The sequence below is a fragment of the Coloeus monedula genome (assembly GCF_965178545.1).
Source record: "Coloeus monedula genome assembly, chromosome: 2".
Taxonomy (NCBI): domain Eukaryota; kingdom Metazoa; phylum Chordata; class Aves; order Passeriformes; family Corvidae; genus Coloeus; species Coloeus monedula.
This window is the reverse complement of record NC_138782.1, coordinates 62,341,314-62,366,151: the sequence shown is the minus strand read 5'-3', so window position 1 is coordinate 62,366,151 and position 24,838 is coordinate 62,341,314. Positions and strand designations below refer to the sequence as shown.

General features: G+C 35.9%; 1 protein-coding gene across 1 annotated transcript in view; it reads right to left on the bottom strand.

The window, feature by feature from the left end:
* Positions 1-24,838, bottom strand: part of AHI1 (Abelson helper integration site 1) — a 90,017-nt gene that overhangs the window by 14,667 nt on the left and 50,512 nt on the right. Inside the window, exons 20-23 of the mRNA XM_082302744.1 lie at positions 9,803-9,861; positions 4,330-4,395; positions 1,896-2,058; positions 368-468 (exon numbers count right to left, since the gene is read on the bottom strand). Coding sequence (XP_082158870.1) covers positions 368-468; positions 1,896-2,058; positions 4,330-4,395; positions 9,803-9,861 — 389 coding nt within the window. The remainder of the gene's footprint in view (positions 1-367; positions 469-1,895; positions 2,059-4,329; positions 4,396-9,802; positions 9,862-24,838) is intronic.

Here is a 24,838-nt window from a genome sequence, read left to right as displayed (position 1 = left end):
TTCCTGGACTGAAAACTGGGCCCTGTTTCTTTGTTCTTCTGTACATACTGTATATTCTGACTAACTAAAATCACAGAAACAGGAATGCTTATGCACACATAACTTCTGTAAACTTGGGGTCAATGGAAGATTTGGCACTCATTACAATGGCGCAAGTAAGCAGAATATCTAATTGCCACATGATGGAACAGCTGATTCCACACAAGATGAATATTAAACTTCTGCTGAAAATCTACCTGCTTGCCTGGAATGAGAAGTACACATGAGAAATTTTTACATAAAGCATCAAAAATTAACACAGTCCATGTGGCACACAAAAGACATAACCTACCACTACTTACACAATCCTTCCTTCTCAAATTATTACCTTATCTAGAGTCAGAGAACCTTCTTCTGCTTCTGTTGGTCCTTCTGGTAGGAGAGGAGCAGAATCTGGCACTAATCCTGAAGGCTGTTCTTCATATTCTTCTGAAAAGAGGAACCATAATTCTCCATTATTAGAGCTATGAAAGAATTTATGTGAACCACCATGACATTACAATCTAACCAAAAACAGGATGTGAACTAAAACAGGTGAAAAATGTTTGAAGGCAACTGTTGTACGAGAATTTATGAAAATTCTCCCATAAACCTTTATTTATACTCATAAATTTAGATTTAAATGTGATTTATATGTTCATTATTGTATAAAGGCATTCAAACATTTACCTAAGAACATAGTCCATACTGCTAGCAAGCAGGTGATACGTAACAAATGTATCATACACATTTCTTTTGATTCAATAATAGGATGATCACAAACTGAAATAGCAAATTATATACCAGAGATTTTATTTCACAGTTGGACAACTGCCTCAAAAATTTTGTTTACTTTTTTGTTGTTGTTTGTTTTTCAGAACATTTTTTAAGGCCTTCACTGAAGACTCTTCCTATAGACTTCTCTCTGGGTTTTATTGCAAGGAGGAAAGGCAGGAGAAAATGCAATGGATGTACAAGGAGAAGGCAAAAGGGAAGGGCATAGTAAATCTAATTAACTTCATCAAGTGAGAACAGTGTTATCTGCAAGTGTTTTTTTAGGAAAAGAGGCTTAAATACTAGATTTCACTTTAAAGACATAGGGAGGAACTAAAAAATGGGGGAAACCATCTTGAGAAATTTTGGGTTAAAAGATTTCTAAATACCAGTATAACTGATAGTTTGATAGTTTAGGAAAGCAAATAATTTCTTGTACTATGCAACCACATGCTGTGTCCACAAGCTGAATATTTACAACTGCCAGCACACTGAGCATCTTTATAGCAGTGGACTTAGTAGGATTGCTTCCTATGTTATTTGTTCAGATTCATCTAGGTTTGTCTGTAATCAGTTTAATTGAAACGGTTTTAATGAAAAGAACCTGGCAGCAAGTTCAATGCTCAGATGTGAGATCTAACCATTACCATTCTTTTAAAACTTTATACTGAAATCCAGTTATTTGGGAACTGAACATTTTCCATTAGAGCAGGGGAAAAATTAAGAGTCTGTACGAAAGCTAGATCTAATGGAAATTGCCTAAGAGAAAACCAAGATGTTTGTGAAATGCTCTGGTGTGTCCTAAAACATTGCCAAGCTGGGCCTGAATTAGGTGGCTCTGTGCTAGAAGAGACAAGGGATCAATCCAGCTGACAAATAATTAAGTCAGTAATAAGCTGACTTATTCCATAAGTTGGAATGTTTAACCAAGTGCAATGGTTAGCTAACTTTACACAATTTTTGCACCACAATAAGTCATCATTATGCCACGTGTGTACTACATAAATTCCTATCTTCAGAACAATAAGCAGAACAGCATGGTAAAATCTTGGAGCATCAGTTAAACCCACACCGGTATACCAGGAAGACAGCAGTAAACTTACTTTCACCAGCCACATAATTAGCTGGAAAATAGCCTTGCTGTCCATTTGCTAGGCTGCCAAACCACCAGTTATCATTATCTTTGTATAACACTTGGATAATGTCACTGCGATGGATGGTTAGCTCATCTGATCGATGCGCTGTGTAGTCATAAAGAGCCACTACCTAAAAGAGAGATAAGAGCACCACAGCTTTATCACAACCATGCCACAGAGAAAAAAGCGCAACATTCACTTCCTCTTGCAGAAAAGCAGCTGAAACCAAAGCTCCACTTTGGTAAAAGCTGAGGCTGCCTCAAGTTTTGCTAATGGGATCAGGGGTGGTGGGAAAGCAGCAGGAGAGGCAAGATAAAGGACTGTGGGATTGCAGAAATGGTTAAGAACATTGAATTCACTAAGATTAGCTTCAAAACAGCAGCTGTTAGTTTTATAAGCAATTTGCTTGTGAAGCAAAAGGGAAAAAAAAAAGCTTCATACAGTCACTTTCTCAGAACTGTTACACCACCTTCAGATCCCATTCTCTGTGTGCTCATGAAGCATATGTGTTTGAATAAATACTTCAACAGTATGACAGCTTTAACCAAGGAAAAATTTAATACAAAAAGACATTGAAAACTTTTGCTTTGATCACTCCATTTTTTCTTTTTTTGTTTTGTTTTGCTCAGAAATAAGCATTTGGATATACAATTTTATAAATTCCTGCAAAAATACATTTATATTACATTTCATGTAATGAATTTATTTGACAGTGAAACACAGTGCAGCTATACTTTTATGAACAAGAGTACTAAGAGTCATCAGCACTATGCATACTGCATATAATAAACTACTAGAAGCCTGATTTCTACCCTGAATATGAAAATACCAAGTACAATTTCTTATTTATCTCCTATGCCCTATGAACAAAAATCTGTCCTAGTGAACTCTGAGCAGAAAAGCACGAAAGGAAAACAAATAAACTGAAAAAATAAGGGAATTGCTCACTTCCCTCATCACAAGTGAAGAGCAAAATTATGACCTATTTTACACACAGAGTGCTGCTTCCCTACCTACAATCTTCACCTCATATTTCTCTACAAAATTTTAAGTGGAGGTCAGAAATGGGGATCATTAGGAGCAATAGGAGGGTTAACAGAATTGAAGGAGCCAGCAAAGTTATTTATTACTCATTACTTTTTTTATTACTCATGCATGCATTTAAATTTTCAGACTGCTGAATTCCACAGTGCTCTTTATATTTGTATTTCTGCTTTGAGCAAGATGACCTGGGAGTTGTGTGTGTAAAAATATAGCCAATGTCACTTGCATTTTCATAATTCCATGCCACCAATTAAACAGATTAAATCAGTTATGAATGGGAAAAGATGGAAACGATTCTACCACTGTAAATTTTACGTGGCAATTTGTGAGATGGTCAGCACCAAAGAATTAGTATCACCACAGTTTTCAGTAGACAGGAAACTTACTCAAATATGCATTCAGCAGTCCTGAATTTACATAAAGAAGCTAAACAATGAAATGTCCTTTATCATAACTCTCCTCCCTGCATTAGGAAAGCTAACAGTAATTACTGGTGATGCTGGCAGTACAGAAATATGAACTGTAGAACAGAACCAAACTAAACCACACTAATGAGCACCATGTCCAGTAAGAGGTGCTCTAACAGTGCCCACTTCAGTTAAGCGACAAGTTCATGAAAAACCATGAGGTCACTTACAGTAAAAAAACCCCAAACCCAAAAAGGAATGTAGGAATGCAACATTAATTACTTGGCAGCACGAAGAACAATGAAAGGCAGAGCAACAACCACTTGGTTTTGCAGTATCTTTTGTAAGACACTTCTGGTGCAAATTTTGTGTTTTCTTGAAAAAATTACAAAAATTCAGTCACATGGAAACTGCCACAAATAGTTCAAAACATTTAAGCAAGTTCCACTGTCTGCCTCTCTGAAATAAGAAATTAATATACCAATGTGTCCTGTAATACAACTCGTTTAGTAAGCCTGACAATTTAAATAAAATGTTGAAATTGCCACTATATTCTCTGTTGACATATGATCAGAAAAATGACCGTAACAGGATATAGGAAATGCATCTCAGAACCAAAGAAGAATGTAAACCACTCACAATTACACCTAAAGCAGTGGACTTACTTCTGGTGTGACACTCAAAAATTTGTCAAATTCTATTTGGGTCCAAGTCCAGGCAAAAAATAAAAAAATCTATATTCAACAAAATTTTACGAAATTATTTTTCAAGATTGATATAAACCCAGCAGTAATGTAGTTATCCAGCTATGAACGTCTTTGTAAGAATTACAAAATCTACAGTAGGAAAAATAATGTCCTTGGGATCATGCTAAAAAAAGGGCATGCTTTCTAAAGCAGATACAGCATAACAGGTACAGAACATATTGCAAAAAATTACATAATACTTACTGTCTCTTGCCCGGGTGGACAACTGTTTCCTCCTCCCACTCCCAACGCAGTCAGGCTGTCATAATTCTAGAAGAATAAATTATTGTAAATTTTAATATGAAACATTTTGCTAAATTACAATTGTTTTTCATTTCTCCTGTAAGGCAGTAAGAATTATCTGCAACAAAATGCTTTTTATAAAAAAGAAAAAGCAGCAGTGATGTTAAGCAACACTGAGTAATATTGGCTATTGGCTGGTAGATGTTTAGAAGAAGATATTAAATTTTTCAAGTATGTACACCGCATTAAAGACACAACTGGGCTAATGACTATGCAGTCCAAGCTTGTTTGCATTGCAAACACTACAGCAGACATTTAAGAAGTTGTTGCAGTGAACTTTACCTCTGAACCAGTATGCAAAAGATGCCACTTTCATATAATGAAGAATTTCAGGTTGGTCTTAATAACCAATACTTTCCATTTGATTCTAATTGTTCTATCCTTACCACTTGCTCTTCAGACTTTCAATGAATTCAAAAGAATCGTAGGTATATAATGCAATAATCAGGATAAGCCTGCACCTTAAAAAAAATTAATTTCTGTAAAATAATAGAATGCTTAAACTGAAAGAAGATTTAGAATAGAAAAATTATTAAAATTAGCAGAGGAACGACAAACTAGGAAACAAAAAGGAAGAGCTGGAAGTCCTTTGCTGGTGTTACTTTTTTTTTTTCCAATGGTCTATCTTCACAAAGGGAAACCAGTTTCCCCTCAATTTTGTGTGCATCAAAGGATACATGCTACCATACAGAATAGAAATATTACACAGCAATTAAAATATTTTAGAAGAGTCAAACATGTGCTTTGTGAAGTCAACATTTCCACCTCTAACAGATATACTGCGTTATAACTCTTTTAATTTGAAAATTTTAATCCAACATACTTCATCTTTTTCATATTTTACAGCCATTCCTTTATCTGTCTTTTTCATGAACTTCTTTATCTTACTTCTGCTTTTAAAAAATATATCTAAAATGTATTGTTCTTTTTATTTTCAATGTTTGGTTTGGTTTTTTTTTTTTTATTATGGTGGTCCTAGGAACATCATTACAAATTACAGAGAAAATCCTTGCAAATCCTCAGTAGAATAAATGCCATTCTTTAAAACAGGGACTCTTGCCCTCAGTGTTGTTTTAATAATTTAGTTGAACTTATCCCATATGGGAAAGAAATCACTGACTGTCCTGAACTCCATCCAGTCTCCAGATTGTTTTGGTACTGTCTCAGTAGTTACAGACACACACAGCAATTACAGATGAACTCAGTACAAAAGTGAACAGTTGCACTCATTTTTTATCATCTACCCAAATATCTAAGCCTACCACCTAAAGAGTTCTGAATAATTATGTACATGCACAGAAGGAAAAAACAAAGTGTAACTGCCTGATTTGATAAACAAATTTTGAACAAAGACTGGTGGAGCTGCAGTTCAGAGTACAGAGCTTGTTCAGTGGTCTATTGGTAGTTAGCACTGCAGTACAGGTTTCAGCTAATTCTCATTTTCCATTCTCAAGGTTAAGAGAACTGTGCAGGCAATGTGCTTAGCCTGTGGGATGGGAGTGCCTCCTGTTGCTCAAAAATGATTCATCAGAATTATTAGGAGTATTATTTAGGTATCTAGTTCAGGTACTCATATTGCCCCATTATTATGTCTCAATCTGTCTCTCTCTTTTTTTAATAAAGTATTTATGTGGCTCTCAAACACTCGAGAACAGCTTGAACAGAGCAAGCTGTGTGGAAATAACAAGCTAAAATCTATGAGTCACCCTGAGACTATGCTGAATGTTCTCAGACACTGCCTTAAACTTTTAAGGCAACAACAATCCAAAGAGGTGCCTCTTAAAGAGGTACTCTGAGTATGTCACTGGCTGCACACACATCTACCTCCAGCTGTGCAGGGCAATTGCCACGGCTGCCTACCACAAACACAGCTACTGCAAGGCAGCAGAGCTGCCTCTGGTGTGCCATGCCGTTCTTCAAGTCGTGTCAACTACCAGTTACACCACAAGAAACACAATAAAAACTACCGGCCTTTCGGCTTAGAAACATAATTTTTTAAATGCTGTGTCACAAGATTAAGGCATATTTTCAGGATTTAAAAAAAGCAACAGACATACTAAATGGTATGAATACATCATTCTTAATACGATATTAATGTATCCTTTTTTTCATGCAGGATGGAAACTAGCTAATCCTTTTCTTGCACTGAAACAGATGTGGGGCTACAGCTATGTTCCGAGGAGTTCGTCTTTTTGGGAGGCAGACCATCTGTGGGAAACAGAAACAAAATGCTTGCTGAAAAAGTGTGCCATGTCACACTGATTGTAGTTGAACAAAGCTCTTAGGAGCTTTCAGCATTAAGGAACATCCTCAGTGGAAGATAAATAGATCCATCAGTTGATGCAGAGTTCTAGACCATGGAGTATCACACTGGTTATCCATGACTGATCCACTTAGGTACCCTTGACATTTCTAGCTCAAACCAAACAAAAATGTTTCAAGACGCTGATACAAAAGAGAATACTGTAAGTGAGAGTAACCTGATACCTTGCTGTGCCAAGTTTTATTGATTCCTGATAATAGCCCTAATTAAAATGTTTACAGCTTCTTTTTTATGGGTCAGTTTCTGTGATTGCTCAAATGGAGGTTTTGCTTTTTTGATGCAGATGTATAGCGGCCAACAGGATTTGGGCATTAGATAGCACTCATTCCCTTAGGAGAAGGAGCACTGAGTAAGAACAATAGATGTATCTTATTGCTGCCTTTTCTGTAAAAATCTCAGCATTTCCTTTCTACTACTGAACCAATATATTTCAATTACTGCAATATCAAAATGTAAAGAAGGAAATATTGGAAAATGTAGAGTCTAATGATTCATTTAGTTTCATATGCTTCCTCCTTATATGTAAAGATATTCTTCATTGTAACAGAATAAATATACAGATTAAGTCCCACTTTAATTAACTCTTAATAACAACACTTGCAAAAAAAGCTTTTCTAAGATTAATTTTAGGCAGACACTACACATACCGAGGTGAACCCCAGTGTGTATGCCCACAGGGCCAAAGCCACCCTCCCTCCTTTTCCCATTAGCGACAGACTCAGGGACATGAAGGACAAACATCTATTTCCTGGACCCTTGACAGCAGCACTGCTTCCCTCCACTCCACCTCCCCATAGCTGCTATCTGCCAGAATGGAAGAGAAACTGGGAATATTACATATGCAAACATCCCAGAAAAGACACAAGAAATGTGTGTTACAGCTTCTCTCGTCTGTCTAGCCAATCTGTGCCTCACTGTGTAATAGCCAACATTCTGAGACTATTACCTTTCGGGGGTTTGTTTTGCTGCAGCTTTTGGTTTATGGTGGTTTCTTGGTTTGGTTTCTTTTAAGGAGAAAAAGTAAGAAATTAACTTACAGAGCTTAATTGAAAACCCCTGGTTGGCTTAAAAGGTAATATTTAAAACATTTTAAAAATTCTACAGAATAAATCTGAGATTTTGCTCCATTGTTTTCCTTTTTCCTTAGGAACCCATGGGTTAGAAATTTACTTAATTGTCTCCTCCCCTAAGAATGCTATGCAATTTCTTTATTCCAGTAAGTGAAGTTTTAAATTAAATGCTAAATAAGATGAGGCTTAAAAGAAAGCAGCTCAATACTGTTAGCACTTTTGTATTCTGTTCTCATCCTCTGGTCCAATGCAGGTGCTAGCTCGGGACACCTAACTACAAATTTAGTCTATGAGAAACAGAAGTACAAATATTAGTATTACTAGCTAAATTAAAATTATGCTAAAAGTATCAATTGGCAAGAATGATACACTCTTCTTCAGTCATAATTAATCTGTGTGGAGACGCTGTACAGCTCCTTAGGCTTCAGATGACAACAATCCTGATTTGATTACAGTCCTGCAATATTCAATAAGCATGGGAATCTATAATTTGCCTAGACAAAGAAAGGACCAAAACTGCACCAGGCTGCACTTTACTGAAACCTGAAATGTACAAACAGAAATCAGAAATGCAAACACAGCTGCTGCAGTAAAACCTACAAGGATTAAAAAAAAAAGAGAAAAGAAACAAGGGAAAAAGATCAATTCAGAAGCATGTGAAATACTCCAACTCCTGAAATGATTCAAAACCTCTTCAACTACTTTGCCATTTCTAAATATGCTAGGTTTTGATACTAATTACTCAATTAACCTGCACTTACATGTATTAATGCATTTATAATAGAAGAAGTAACAAATATATTCAAAACCTTAATTTAGCCCTCTCAGAAAAAACTATTTTAAATTAGCTGCTACCTAGCATTTCACAAAACAGTTGATCCTGCAAATGTTTATCAAGATTGCTGTGGTGGAGAACACTATAGTACTGGTTGAACAATTTATATTTTTCCCTAAAAAATTACATATTGATGGCTAAAAGTTTGAAAACATTAAAACAGGAATCATTTAGCAACTAATACAACTGCAATGTAAAACTATGCTTTCAAAATTTCTTGGTGAATCCTATGTACCTTACAAGCTTTCCACAACTGTCTTAACAGATTCTGTTAAAAAAGGTAGGTCCAAAAAATCCTAAAGCAGTCCAAACAAAACCCCAAATTAACTGTAAAACAGCTATAAATTACCCAAGTTAATTTATGTTCATTTATAACATTTCTCTCAAAACTTAAAATAGGTGCAGTTACAACAGAATATTAAACCATGGCATTCTGTCCATGGGTGTAGGAGGATTAACATCTCCAGTACAACAGGCCCAGCTTCATAGACACACAAATGCATTCAGTATTCAGAAGCACCACTTGATCTTTCTTCACTAGTTTCTCCACACATTTTGTGTTTAATACAGGTTCATCAAATGTATAGTTGCAATTAATGGCATTTACAGATTCTGTTGGATTTTTATTTTATTTATGGTGATCAGGAAACCAGAAACAAAGAGAAGAACGAATATAATTAGTAGAAGTTTACAATCAATATTTAACAGATAAGCAATTAAGTAAACAGAGGATAGCTGTGATTTCACTTGTTACAAGTATGAGTAAACAATGAAAACATGGTGCTGCAAAGAGAATTTAATTCCGAGGTATTGTCTTAGCTTTTCTCTCAGCTACTTATCAATGCCTGTTTTCTTAGTAAAAATAAAAAAACACAGGAGTGTGATTTTATCTTATTTATTTCTAAACAATAAGTAAAAGTAATCATGAAAAAAATATAAAGCTTTTGATTTGCAGATATCTGATCTCACTAGCAGCTGGTCACAGCATAAACTAATTTGGCCATGTAGACAATTGGTTTGAAGATACCTCTTTTTTGAATAAAGACAGGATAAAAAAACCCACGTCTCTACAATGAGAACTTGTGAATAATGACATTTTATAGTTAAACGTCAATTTAAAAAAAATGCAAAAAGAGAATTCCTTACCGTCTGTAGTCTACCCAATAGTGTTTGACTAAGAGGATTTCCTACTGGGCTGAAGCACCCTGTGAAAAGAAAAGGCTGTGAATTTTCTGCTTGTTATCCTTTTTCCATCGAATAAACCATTTTATTTTAAAATCATTATGTTAGCAGGGTATGTTTGACAAAATTCTAATGAAAAGCAGCAGCATCTTTCAGTCACAACTATGCATCCTTCAGTCGGGAACAGTTGGAGGGTTTATTTAACTAACAGACCTGACACAAGGTTAACTAATCCAATATTTCCATTCAAATGATTTGGAGAAGTAGCTCAAGCTATGTCCACATGCCACCTCGTGCTCAAAGCTGACACTATTATCTAGGCTGTATTGCTTTTCTCTTCATTGAATTTCCAAGTAATGCATACAAAGTTTTCCAACAGAAATGATCACAAAAACTCACAAAGGAATTACTTCCTTATTTTATCTGAAAGAATAACTATTCCTATTCAGTAGTTCCCTTTGATCATCAGAGTTCCTATCACAACACATCTTGCTGTTTATTTTATTCACTCTCTACATAGCGCACTTGAACAAGTACTTGTAAATTCATTTCTTTTCAGACTATTATGTTAACTACTAAGCTTAGGAAAATCCTTTTATCATCTATGGATTTATCTTTTTGTTATTGGTCTCCTCAGCTGTATACTTAAGAAAACATCTTAAAAAGAAAAGACACAAAAAAATCTGAAAATCGTTGAACATGACAGTGAAAAATGCTACCGCATCATTGAAGAACAGTTTCTCAAGCACAGAAATGCCAGGCAACACAGAGTTAAGCTCACTGGAATTTCTCTGTGAGACACTAGCTTTGAAATAAGTTTTGTTTTTAAAGAGAAATAAGTTCTGAAAACTCATTTTCATTTGCCACACCAAAAGCCTGCTTTTGAGGAGTCCAGTACCTGAATAAAGTGGACTTTTCAGATTCAGACTCCCATGTACTGGCAGAGCTCCACAAGGAAACTTGCACAGCTCCATCTGTAACACACTTTCTAAAGCCTAGTGGTTTTGACTTTCACAGGAAGTTTACTCATAAATGCTTAATCATTAAGATATTTAAACATTTCTAACTAGAATAAAAGCTGCAAGCTCAAATAACTGTAGTTAAACCATGCTCCTGCAAATCTGCATGCGACTGATCTCCTACTTTTGAGAAGTCCCAAACACATGCAATAATGGATTATTTAGCTTCATGTATGAATTAAAAACATTTTGATCTTAATAATTTCAAAAAATCTTGCATAAATTCTGAAATACTTTATTTTGAAAGGCTTAATTTGCTTTTATTACTTTTTCCCACCTCTTTTAAGAAGAAGAAAGAGATGAGAATGCAAACAATTTTCTGAATTCAATCCATCCTTGAAGACAGTAGTCCTGAAGGCAACCTGTTTTCAAATAAGCTATTTGCTAAAACATTTGTTCAGTACTAACCAAAGTCAGTGGGGATATTACTCCTATTGATATTGTTATCTACATATTCAGAAAGCCAGAAAACCAGATGCTACAGAGATGATAGTACATATGGATGTATTGTCACATACACATGTTGTATCAAGTCTTTGAATAAAAAACAAACAAACTGAAAATCAATAAAATGTCTGCATGATAAAAAAATCTATTTTTAAGATGGCCAATTTGAGCATGGGAATGTTGTGCCACTTTACACAAACCCATACTAAGATAAAAGATATATAAAATATTTGATAAAAACAATTGCTTGTGTATAAAAATATTCAAGTTTTAATTAAAAACAACACAAATCTGCATTTTTATCATTTCCATTATTGACCTTCTTATTTTTCTAAAGAAAACATACATTACTTCCAAGTGCTCCTGGACTGTAGGTTTATGGATGTGAGTACTCCTGTGCAGCCTCTATATTCAGCTGCTTATCAGGAGAAAACTTTATGGTTAGACCAATATTCCCAATTAAGCCTCAAAAAGGGCAGCGCAGACCTGCTACGCTGCAAGCATAGGACAGAGACTGATGTGTAACTCAGAGATATAAGGAGTGCTGTATGGAATTCTAGAAGCTGGCACTGGTTCAGACTCAGTGTTTTCCCTGACTAGAAACAAAACAAACAGAAAATTCTTATTACTTTGCTTAAGGTGTAAACAGACCACAGCACACCTGGGTCCAAATACTCCATGAACATGTCTATTGGTTACCCCAAAGTAGTCTTTAGTGTTATCTTGCTTTTAGTTATCAAGCATTCCTTTAGTAGCCCCTACATTCAAAATGGCCATATTAAAAAACCCCAAGAAACAAAACAAACCCAAACCAACAAAAAAACCTGTTCAAATCTTCCCCATTCACAAAACAAGCAAGCAAAGGAATATACATCTCTTCTTCCCCAAATGAGGCAGTAGAATTTTAAAGCAATGTTACACAGCTATGGGCTTGATATGGTTCCATGCTTGATGAAGCATGTAAATGACATCAAGCAGGTGTGACTAACAGCCTCAGCAGTGCTTGCTTTGATTCTCTCTCATCCAGGCTGTACACGCTTTTCAACAACTATAGTGAAACTGAGGTCCAGATTCCCGAAGGACATTGCCACTTGATCTAAAAATTAAGTTTACAGGACACCGTGACCTGCTGGGACTCTCACTTAGTCTGAGCTTATAGAAAGGTCATTAAATCCCTTGTAAGGTCAAGCCCAAAACCACCCCCCCCCAACACCCAGGGTAATCTAGACTGTCCTTTCTTAAGGAAACTCCAGAATCACAAATGGAAAAGCATTTTTATTGATGCAGATGTTTTATGTGAACTCTCCAACAATATTCTTTCTTAACACATCTGCTGTCTTCACCTTCCAAATAATATACATCTTCAGAAGCTAATCTCTATGAAAGTACCAACATTTGAATCATTGCATTTCCTACTACTCTACATTGATTCTTCAGCAGTTTCCTTTATACGGAATTTTACATAAGAAAATATTATTTCTAGGAGAATAACTGTTAATGTCTAACTGCAATCTTAGGCATCTCAAGATGATAGATGCTAATGCTTCTCCTCAAATGCTCTGCATTTTCACATTGACACAATTTAACAGCAGGACAGCTCTTCTTTAGTACCCACATAATCCTATTGTTACAATTATGTCGTGAGCCCACCTTTAGGGAAATGACTTCCAAAGAACTGGTTTGAAAAACAATGTATCTGTCTACCTTGAAAGGAGTCTGAAACTGTGGTAGTTTCCTGTACAATTTGAACAGTGAACTGAAAGTGTACCCTCAGTTCCCCTCAGTCACTTCTGCTAATATATTCTTTGCCAGTATAACTGCAACTAAAGAGAAGACAGAAGCCATGCACTTGTCCAAAATGTGTCTGTACTACCAAGTCCCCAGTTTTATTGCCTGCTTTCACTGAAAAGCTGCCCTCTGCTCTAGATAAACACATTAGTGTGAGGTGATCAAATTTTAAATAGTTGGACTGAAATGCACAAAGCAGGTGAGTTCACTTCCAAACAGACTTGACTTATATAGAAATTGATACGGTAACAGCAAGAGTGCCCCAGAATAGTACTTGTAATAATTAAGAACACCTCCTTTCAAATAACAGCATCTTTAGTGATTTTATTTGTTTTAAACTAAAAGCATAAGAGGCAGAACAGGGAAAGAAGTCTTTCTAGGGAGTCACATAATTCCACTATTACCCTACTGGACCGTCTACAACCACACAATGTGAAATGTTTCTGTGAAAAAATGCTCTTTTAAAAAAAGGCTTAGATAGCATTCATTACAGAACTCTTGCTTTAATGAACTTTTTGAAAGAAGGTTTTTTCTCACCTTCTGAAATGCTCTTGATAAATCAATTTTTTAATTACTAAAGGTATTTGAGCATAATAAATCTCTAAGGATTTCAGTCACATGGAATCTATAGTTAATGAAATCATCCAAAAGTTCATCCTGGAAAATTCTCAGAAAATCACAGAACGAAGGACAAATTTACATCTAAGAAAACTGAAAAATGCTAATATTCAGACATTTCTGTGACAAACACCTCTAAAGCATGCAGAGAGAAAAAAAAAATCTTACCTACTCTAGTTACACATTATTCTGTTTTTAATGGAGTTTTACTTTAGGTTTATACTAATTGCTAATGTCCCAAAACCCACAAAAATCCTGGAAGACATGAAAATAAACAATGCCTCTAGGAAATGGTATTTCTTGTTATGGAAATTCTTATGAATTATATCATGGTTGCTCTTGCAACACAGTGTAGTTAAAATACACCCAATTAAATAACAAACACTGGAAAAAAAGTCAAGTCACATATGAGATGAGTATGTGTAGATCAGCTCATTCCTCTCCCTACTCATCTTCTGCGTCTTTAAAACTTTTTCCAGTAAACGGAATTGTGTTTTCAGCACAGTCGCCGAGTCAAAAGTATGATCTTTGTCACCAAAGGATCTTTTAGAATGCAATATAATCTCTACTTTAGGTTTCAAAGGAAAGTTTTAAGGTTTCAGCTATTTCTGCAATTTCATTTTTCGAGCTATGTATAATGTAAGGGAATTAAGGTAATTTTATAATGATCTAAATATATATTAATCTTCCCTCAAAGACTTTATCCTCAAACCAATTATGCTCTAACAGATCAAGCAGAATTCTTAAATAAAAATACTGTTTATATATTGGGTAAGAACGTGTTTTCCTTTATTTAAACACAGGATCACAAATACATTTAGAACCCACCACAAACATTTTCAGACACAGTTCACACAAAATGAAAGGAGTGGATGCACCTATGTAACACAAGCGTATCTTTTTGTTTCACCAGCAAAGCAGATGTTTCACAAATATCCACTGCTGTAGGTGAAAGCCCACTTGCAATTCTGCTCTACATAACTTAGTCTAGCACCTTTGATTTTGAAGATATTCCAGACTGAATAAGAGAATTGATAGGACCAAAGTGTATTGAAAACTATTTCAATGAAGTTTAATCTGTATCATGGTGACAGGACAAGAGGAAATGGCCTCAAACTGCATCGGGGAGGGTCAGGTTAGACACCAGGAAGAATTTCTCCATGGAAGGGGTTGTTAAGCATTGGAATGGGCTGCTCAGGGAGGTGGTGGAGCCATCGTCCCTGGAAGTGTTTAAGAAACTACTGGATGTGACACTTAGTGCCATGGTCTAGTTGACAAGGTGACTCTTGGTAAAGCTAGAGCTCAACGACCTTGTAGGCCTTTTCCAACCTAAACAATGCTGTGATTCTGTGATCTTGCAAACCCCTTAAAATGTATATGCTCAAAATAGACAGTTCTCACATGCGGTATTTAAGGGTACATACGAAGGCGCTGTGATGGCGACATTACTGAATGCAAAGGTCTCCTACAAACACCCATTACACTCCTGCAGTGTATTCTGCACTGACAGAAGTCTACTCAGTGTCAGCCCATGCCATTACTAGCACTCTCCTTGTCTTTTCCCCACCTTTTGCTTCTATCAGAGCATCTGGAAAAGGCTGAATTATCTCCTCAATGTCATTCTCATTTTCTAAGTGGGATTCCAATTAACCTAAATCTATCCACTTAAACCCAAAAATCTACAGGACAAATAGAATCCCTCTGTTTACTGTCTCACTTTTTGTAAGTTATATAGAGAAATTTCTGATTATTTATTTTGCCAGTTGGATATGAGAGCTGTTTATATGCTATATACACTTCAGAAAAATGAGAGACAGAAAAGCTCTGGCAGCTCTACTGCTGCCAGACAACACTCCGCCAGTTAGTGCAGACTAATTTAGATGGCAATGACAAAAATCCTAAAGCATAAAAAACCTCAGATCCACTCCACCTTACCCTCTCCAAGCTAAGCTGAAACAGCTGTGCTGATAGGTGGAAAAGCATAGCTTATTTTTGTTTCCCTTCTTCATCCCTATTAATGCAATAAAAACTTGTAAATTAACAAAATAATCTTGGGAAATTATGTCAATAGATCGGGCTTGATTTGCCATTCAAAATACTACACCATATAGAAAAAGCCTGTGCATCAGGATAAGCTTTCAATAAAAAAGTAATGTTTGCCTTTTCAACCAATTGTTCACTTAACACTGGTACTAAAAGGAGTTATCTAGAAAAATAACTCTAGGGAGTTACACAATTCAGAACCATGCAGCTCCAAACATTGTGCTGCAGCTTCTTTAACACAGCATGCAACTTCCCAGTGGATGCCCCAACTGCAACTGCTAGGAGAACCCTCGGTTCTCAAACCATGAGCAAGTCATGGTTTTCCTGAAGTGAGAGACACAAGTGGTCTAGTGTGCTTTAACAGAGTAACTTCCTTCTCCAAGAAGTGATGCAGTTCCCTCCAGCTAATGCATCTGGTTGTCTCTGATTCCACAGCCCAAGTGACCAAGTAGTTTGTCCTTGCAGCAGACTTAAATGAACACTGGAGCAGTGTTCCACTGCTCCAGTGGAACAGAGCAAGGCTTAAATTCGCACCTGTAGATCCACAGAGAGATACCTTTGCTGTAATATCCACCAATTCCAATCCTCATGTAAGAGACCTCAGAATCAGACAGCACCAACATGAAAACACTATGCTTCTGGCAGTGCCAGATCCCACAACATAATTATATCTCTCATCAGCCAAAAGAATGCATAGAGATACTCATTCAAGTTTAGCCATCATTTTCATTCCTGGTTCAAGGTATACAAGGACACATACATGTGTTTGCTCTGACAATAATCCTCCAGGAGGAGGACTATAGAGATACTGGCTTTGGGTTTCATTTGAAAACATATATTTTGTACTTAGGCACAATGAACAGGCTGAATTTGGCCCCTATTTACTAAAAGCACAATGAAGTGAAAACTATTGCATCACAAAAACAATTAAAAAATCCAACTTTTTAATTAGAGATTAAAATCAAATACATTTAGCAGCCTACACACCCACCTAATTATTTCTGAGTAATCTTATCAAACCATCATCTTACATTTTTCTTGCAAATGTTAAGTTTCTACAGTACCATATATAAACAATGCAAGTAGTAGCACGTGTCCCAAGCATTCTTTTGAAGTAAAGAACATTTATTGAATTCATGCTAATCAGGAATGTGCTAATTTACGACAACTTCTAACATGACATCACAATGGCAGTAGATACTGAAAATGAGCAGAGGTTACAGTATCCAGTTGCTTCTTTCTACAACATAGAGAACAGAAAGTGATTCTATAGCAAACATCAATAAGCCTGCATAGATACCATCAGCTTTCTGAAATCAGATTGGCAGCATTATTTACAAGTCTTAGATAGCAGATAAAAAAGATGTAAGGAAAATGCAGACTATGACGCATTCTTTGTATTAATAAGAGTTATTTTTCTTCTAGTGCTACAGATATCCTGAGAAAGTCATTATTAGTTTTGCTAAGCTCACCTGGACTATTTAAAAGCAAAAAAAGTAAAGTAAAATTGAAAAGAAACTTATTTTGTATTCTATTGCATGCAGTTTGTGATGTTCCCTATCAAAAAATACTTCATGAAATATAAAAACTGCAGTCCCTTGGAGTTGTAAATGCCCAACACTGAAGTAGCAACCTTCACTTTTGAGTTCAGTAATAGTTTTGCTTCTACTTTAACTTACCCTCCCTGAATCAGAGGAAATTGAGGTTTTAAGCAGGATTTATGATTATCTGTTTTCTAAAAATATGTAGTACAGTTAAATTTTATTTATTAATACAGGTAATTCCTATGTAATACAGTTAAATAGACTTTATCTGCAACTCTCGAAGTGTCTTATGATCTCATGACTCTACTCATGTCTTTAAAAAAATGTATTTGACTACAGATAAAAGGCAAAGAATGAAAATTATGCAAGGAAGGAAAACCAAGTAATTTACTTCGCATGGTTCTTCCCACAACAGAAATTCAGCAATGGCTAGTTACTCACTTACATCAAATTAGCCTGCCGTTCCACAAGTGAAAAGATGTAAGAAAATATGCTTGCAATACCACAAATACTCTTTAAAATCAGCCATTAACACATTTTTGCAATGCAAAGTCTTGTCAGCTAAGTAAAAGCAACCACTTACTGCATAAACTATTGAATTTCTGTATTACCGAGTAAGCCTCACAATGTCACATCACATCTTGACTGGAAAAAAAAAAAAAACTTTAAATCTTGTAACTGCTTGAAGAACTTATGTAGCATTTTCCTAACATTTACATTCAGGGTAGAATAGTATCACCAACATCACCTGCAATATGCTGGAAAAAATAAGTCAGCTTGATATTTCAGGTCTTTATCATGACCAGAATAGCCACTACTTTCTCTATGACATTAGCACTTTCAGCTAGTACTGAATAGTAATTTTGACAAATTATTACCAGAAAATTCCATGAAATTGACAAACAATTCATACCTTATCAAACCTGAAAAATGCAGGACCATTGGCAGACACTGTATCAGGAAACCATTATATAAGATTTTTAATTTGGTCTCAAATCAAAAGAGTAAGGAAAAAAGCTCATGACAGACACACTTCTTACTGTACATTCAGAATTAGAAGATCATGTCTTTAAAATACATCCCCGAGTTTACTTTCCATTTTTTAGTTCAGAAATTAGACTGGTCAGATATTTCACGAAAATATGCCGGTGGTGAAACCAAACTACCCCATGAGAGCTTTCCCACATGCATACTTCTGAATTTTCAAGACAATTTACTTTAAGAAAGAGTTTTTCTATGTATCAGTGATTAGAACACGTATGAATAACTAAGCCCTTTCCAATTAGTATCCAATTGCATAGGGAAATATAATAATGGCCTGCAACCACTTTGGTAACAAAATCTGAATATACTTCCTTGTAAATAACACATGACAAAGCACTTGAGACTAATATTGGTATCATCTGTTACAGAAGAAAATCTACTGAAATATTATGTCCAACATTAAAGCAACACATTGGATATCCAGCTGGGCACAGATTTCAATGATGTTGATTTTTCAGTTTCCTTTATCAACAAGGTCTTCAAAGTCCTCTAGAATGCAACACCAACCTGTTACTGCTTTTATAGCAGTGGATTTTTTGAATGTTTAGGTCTTAGGAGGGGAATATGCAAAAAAAAATAAGCACGGAAAATGTTTGCAATGAACATAATTAGGAAGCAATACTCCCTTTCATTTACACAGGGATAAATTTCCTGAGGAGAGGTAAAAGAAGGCAAATTAAGACAGGCAGGTTCATAAAGAGGTGCTGTGCCCAGCTTTGGGCTAAAACCACATTTCTAAAACTCTGGATTATCCTGGAGAGAACAGAATTCTCTCCAAGGTTCAATCAACAACACAAAATGCTGCAGCTGGGATTAGAAGACAGTAAGAGTTTCCACTATCAGTGGCAAGCCAGAAAGTAAAAGTAACAGTTCTATCCAGTGAATTCGTATCTTATTTGTACAGGAATTTTGCAAGCAAGACTATTAGCACAGTAAGTTTAAAAATGTAAACACAAATATTAATGAAAATTAAATACTGAACGACTGAAAAAAGAAATATCATTTGACTAAATATTTTTTACAGTATCATTAAATAAATTTGATTAAGCACTTAATCCAATACCATACTAGCTTTTTTCACATCATCACACAGGTAGTGCCAAACTGTTAAAAACTGCAGTACTTTAACATGTAAACTTCATTATATGACCCATCCTCTCTGGTTTGACTACCAGTTGCAGCTAAAATCACTACTGACTACGCTCATACAACATCTCCAATAACCCAAAACCCAGACAAAAGCAGCAAGTGCTAAGTTTTCATAATCATAAGTAAGAGGAGCGTGATTAGGTCTGAATATTCAAGGACAGGAAGTTCTCCACAGCCTATTCTGAAAGGAACCACCCATTTCTATACATTATGCATTGTGAATAATATCAGAGTTTCTTTAACACTGACTTCATCAACAACCACTACAAACATCTGTTTCTTCAAAAGGACCAAACAACTGAAAAACAGAAAATTGTCTAGTAACACTCTTAAGTTTGGAAGTCTCAAATCATATGTCTTAATAACCATGTTCAGTAGTTCAAACTTCCTAGATGGTTTTTGCACACGCTTACGTGCCAATTATTAACTCAAGAACTGGTGATACAGACAACCCTGGACACACCTTGTTCTCTTTGAGTGATTCCTGGAACTTACTCTGAAAATTATTTGTTTTGGTAAGAGAAGCTGATTTGCAGGAAGAGCCTTAATTGAAAACACAATTTCAATTGCTGAAGAACCTTTACATGTGTGAGTAGCAAAAAAAGATGGAAGTTTCCTTTATGTTCTCTACCAGAAGGAAAAAAAATTTTCAATAAAGTACTGTTACCAAGGTACACAAGATATGGTATATTATAGATTTGCTTCACGTGGGCACTACACTCCAAATTTTGCACATAACAGAAGAACAATATATTTCTTCTCCTCTTGTTGCTGTTTTTTATGCAGAAGCAGCCAAATCTGAAGCAAATATAATTGGGCAGAACATACATTATATGAGATTGAACTGCTGGACATGACAGGTGAAAAGCTACCACTAATTAATCAACATGTATATTCAGAACTTGTGTTTTGAACTATTCCTAAAATGAAAATTTCCAAGAACATGCTTGGAGTCCTTACAGGAGATAAGTATCAACACAGGATAAGTTCTTCAACTAGCTCTGTTACAACATTCTCCTGAACAAGTAGAAGAGGTGACATCTCACAGACACCTCCTCTGAATTGAGACAGTCACAAAAAACCCCCCCACTTTAAGGACAGGACGATCCTTTTTTACTACAGAGGTGAACTCTGCTTAAATGTGATTATCCATAAATGAAAACTCAAAGATGCAGGGAGTAGGAAAATGAAACCAATTTAGGGTCTTCAGCTGAAAATACACCTTACAAAGTGAATCTTAATATGCTCTGCAGGTGCATAGTGACAACCAGAAGTTTGGTGAATGAATTTTCAACACACTTTTGCTACTAGGCAATTTGTCACACCAAAAGATGCTCGATGCGTATTTTGAAGGAAGCTCCAATTTTCTGTATTTTATTATTTGGCATATTAGCTGCAGCAGTCTGCTTCCTTTGACCAGTCAGGCTCTGAAAAGATTCCAGAAAGACCTGTATCAACATATGCCATTGCAACACCCTTCAGCTAATCTGTAAAAAACCCCAATCAATAGCACCAGAAGCTAGCATATATAGACAACTGGAGTAGAGATTGACAGGATAGGAAAAGGGGATGTGATATCTAGAATCACAAGGGGATGCTGGAATCAATCTTTAGATGAACTACAGAGTGTAAAATATTATGTGTCACACAGTTGAGTAAGAGCTTTCTGCAAAGGGACTGTCCAGCAAGCCAGAACAAAGCCTGGGGTCAAGTGAGCAGGGGAGACTCTAAAAGGTTTTCAAATTTGCGTGTCTGTCATTTGAATTTTTTTTCTTTGCCTGGGGAAGTGAAAACTGAAGAAACTGAGCCCTAATTGGAAAACATGAGAAAGGAACCTCTGCAATCTCTTCCTTCACTGAATGCCACAGGTTGCAGAGAACACCCAAATACAAGTTTTCAGAAGCAGAGTTTTAAAAGAATTCTAGCACTTCATTTGAGTCCAACAAGCAATGAGTCACTGCTCCTTACAACCTCCAGCAAGCAAGAAAGTGAGCTAACAATGAGCAGACAGGCTCCAGTGAAGCTCCCATTTCATCTGCATCAAGGCAGCACATTGAGGCCAGCTCTGTATATAACAGCAAACTACTGTGTGACAACAGCAACATCTGAGTTACACACCCACAGAGTCTTCACTTCTCTGTACCTGCCTTCTGCTTTGTTAATGCTTTCCCAAGCCACCATCCTCTGTCACTAGCTTCTACAGGATCAACATGATCCATATCAAACTGTAATGATCAAACTGCATCACTACCACTGCCTATTGCAGAGCATAATATAGACCACATATACCCAAAGTTAACTTTAAAGGTATTATATTAGTAGAATGAATCATGTCAGGGAAGTTTGCTGTCACTGAAATTGGTGCTTCAGCAACAACAGTAACAAGTTTTCTAATGAACCCGTGGAAGTTTAGTTGCTTCACACATAAAAATCTATCAACAAAATTAGCAAAGGCTTTTTAAAAAAGTTGAAAAAGTATGCATGTATACCAAAATGGGATGGATAATATATGTTTAAAACATAGATTTTTTTAGTTTTTAATGTATTGGGTTTTGTTAACTTGTCAAAACCAGCAATGAAATCAAAGTACTTTGGTCTCCTCTTGGGGAGATAGAGGTGTCTCCCTCCTGTGCACCATGGCTGCTACTGGGGTTTTTGCATAGTCCTCCCAGCTCCTCTGGAAATGACAGGAGCAGAAGGACTGGAGCAATACAAGAAGGGATCAATTTCTTCATTTTCTTCACTCATGTTTATTGCTGCACAGACACCATCCTTGCTGACCTGAGCTTTCTAATGGAGGAGGGAACTGATACTTTACTGCACAGTCCTTGGCAGAAGGAGTTTCCGCCTTTGTGACCAGCTGAAATTTCAACTAAGCATGTTGTTGTCTCGTGGCTCAATAGACCAAAATTACAGACAAGCTCAGAGTGAAAACAGCTAACAGGACCTCTCAACTTAGGAATTAATTAGATTCAGTTGTTTTAGGATCCACAGAACTGAGAAAGTAAGGGCACACTTAGGCCAAATCACTTTTGGCAGAGACTTTCCACAGTACTACGTCACACCCTGATTTTGCAATCTATATCCACTGCTGCCAAACAGAGAGTAATGCTTCATTTAATCCACACCCTTGTATAATTTGGCTGAGAGTACTTCCTTTAGCCTGAAGGCTCAGCAGTAATTACCCTAACATACACCAATTTCAAATAAATATAAATGGTGTTCTTTAGATAAAGTTTTTGGAATCTTCAAAGATTGCTGTTATTGTGCTTTGTATTTAGTGTAATTTTTAGAGAAATATTTTAATTAACTTACCTAGAAGAAACATGAAAAAGAACATATAATAAAGGAACATGTGTATCTTTGATCTCAGTATAAATAATTCTAGCAAGTTTAACTAGAAAATACAAACTCTTCTGACGTTTGTAACATTTTATCAATCAGATAGAAGAAACTGGATAAGCAACCTTTTAGAACAGAAGAACTAGATTGTCATTAATGTTAATGGTTATGTCTCTGTGTCTTTACTATTCTGTTGGAACATTTTTGTGGTTAGATGAATCTATTTATACAACTTATGTTTTCAAATTAAAAAATCATTTTTACTATTCATTTTGTAAGTGTAAACACTCAGCTCTTCTACCTTAAAACAAGGCCCTGTACTTGTGCCTTGAGCCAGAACTCTGACATTGTCCAGTGATGTGGGCAGCACAGCAGGGTCACAGAGCTCTGAGGAAGTTCCTTCCTCTGCAGAATGGCCTGAGCTGCCTGTAAGCCATGATGAAGGCACAGGTGTGTCCCGTTACTCGTAATTTTTATTTACTGCCAAAGTCAGCTGTAAGCTGGAACATCGTGAGCCTTTGTAATCTGTTTGCACTGAAGAAACTGAGTCACAGCCACTTGAAAATGTAAATGGTATCGCCAAATAGCTTATAAAAGAAGGAGGTATAAAAAAAACCCCAAAACCATCTTGTGATAGATGTTCCTATTGTTTTAAAAGAAACTAACTTCGAGAAAAATATCTGTAAGCTGTATTTTTGAGTTCTTCCATTGCATTATAAGCAAATAGTAACAAAAAAATTTTTCTTTCTCCATTCTCCCTTACATATTTCCATTAAGTCAAAGTGAGAGATATGAATATCTTAAAATGAATGATCATTTTCCTCAGGGGAGTTCCCATTCAAATTAACAGACATATATAAAAAGCACTTTAGACTTAATTCTCTTCTGTTTATGGTAAAAATACTTTTAGCAAACATCAGTGTAGTTACATCAGTTGACACTTGCTGAGAGCTGATCTGTGGTGTTGAGCTGATGATTTCTCTCTACTGAGTTCTCCTACTATCTTTTGAAAAATAAAGAGAAAATCCACTAACTGGATCTAAAACTTAATTCATTATAATAAATTCTCAGTGACTATGCCGTAATCTTCAATTAAAACAAAGGCTTGTAATGACTGTAAAGGTATGTTTATCTTTGGTTAATAGTAGGAAAAAATCCCACAACAGAATAATATACTCAAAAACCAAGGGACTAAAATAAGTCAAGTTCACTCACTTAAAAAGTGCTAGTATTCTGCATTATTGTTATCCAGACCAAGTGGTGGTGGGGATGTTTAAGTAATTCAGTTTCCAAAAGAAAGAAAACATACATACTTGATCCAGCCGCAGAGTTAAATGCAATTACATCCTACAAATTACAGAAAACGTGAGAACTCTGCAAAGTTGCAATAAGATACTTTTTATAATAACAGAAGGCAACTAACATTTCTACAGTTAGGAATGTAAAAGAAAACACTAGGCAAAATTTTGAATTTTTTGGCATCAGTTTCCCATTGGAATAATTAAATGAAAAGGTCACATAAAAAAAAAAAAAATCCATGCCCCTAAAAATATTAGAATAGTTATTTTGAAAATTTTTTGAAGTTTCAATTTCTGAAAAATGTGTCAGGCAGAATTAGTTCTTCAGATATGTGACAGAGCAGGAACACAGCAAACTGCATAAAAACATAGAAAAATGTCTGAGAAGTTAGACGAGTATTAGGCACATATTTCTTCCATCTTGATGCACATTCCCTTTTTCAAACACATGACATAATCTAGTAGCAGCAGACTGTACCTTGCAGAAAGCTAAACATTCTGCAAGCACTTATTCTCATGTATCACTTCCTATGTTGGCAGCACCTCCACAGGACATACTAAAAGTGTTCTGCATTTCTATCCAGTTTCAGACTTAAAGACAATCGGCAGCAGACTGCTAATCAAAGATATTTCCCCCACTGGACTGGCTGATCACATGAGGCCATTAGGACTATCCCTTAGTGAACAGGAAACTTGCCTTTCTCCCTC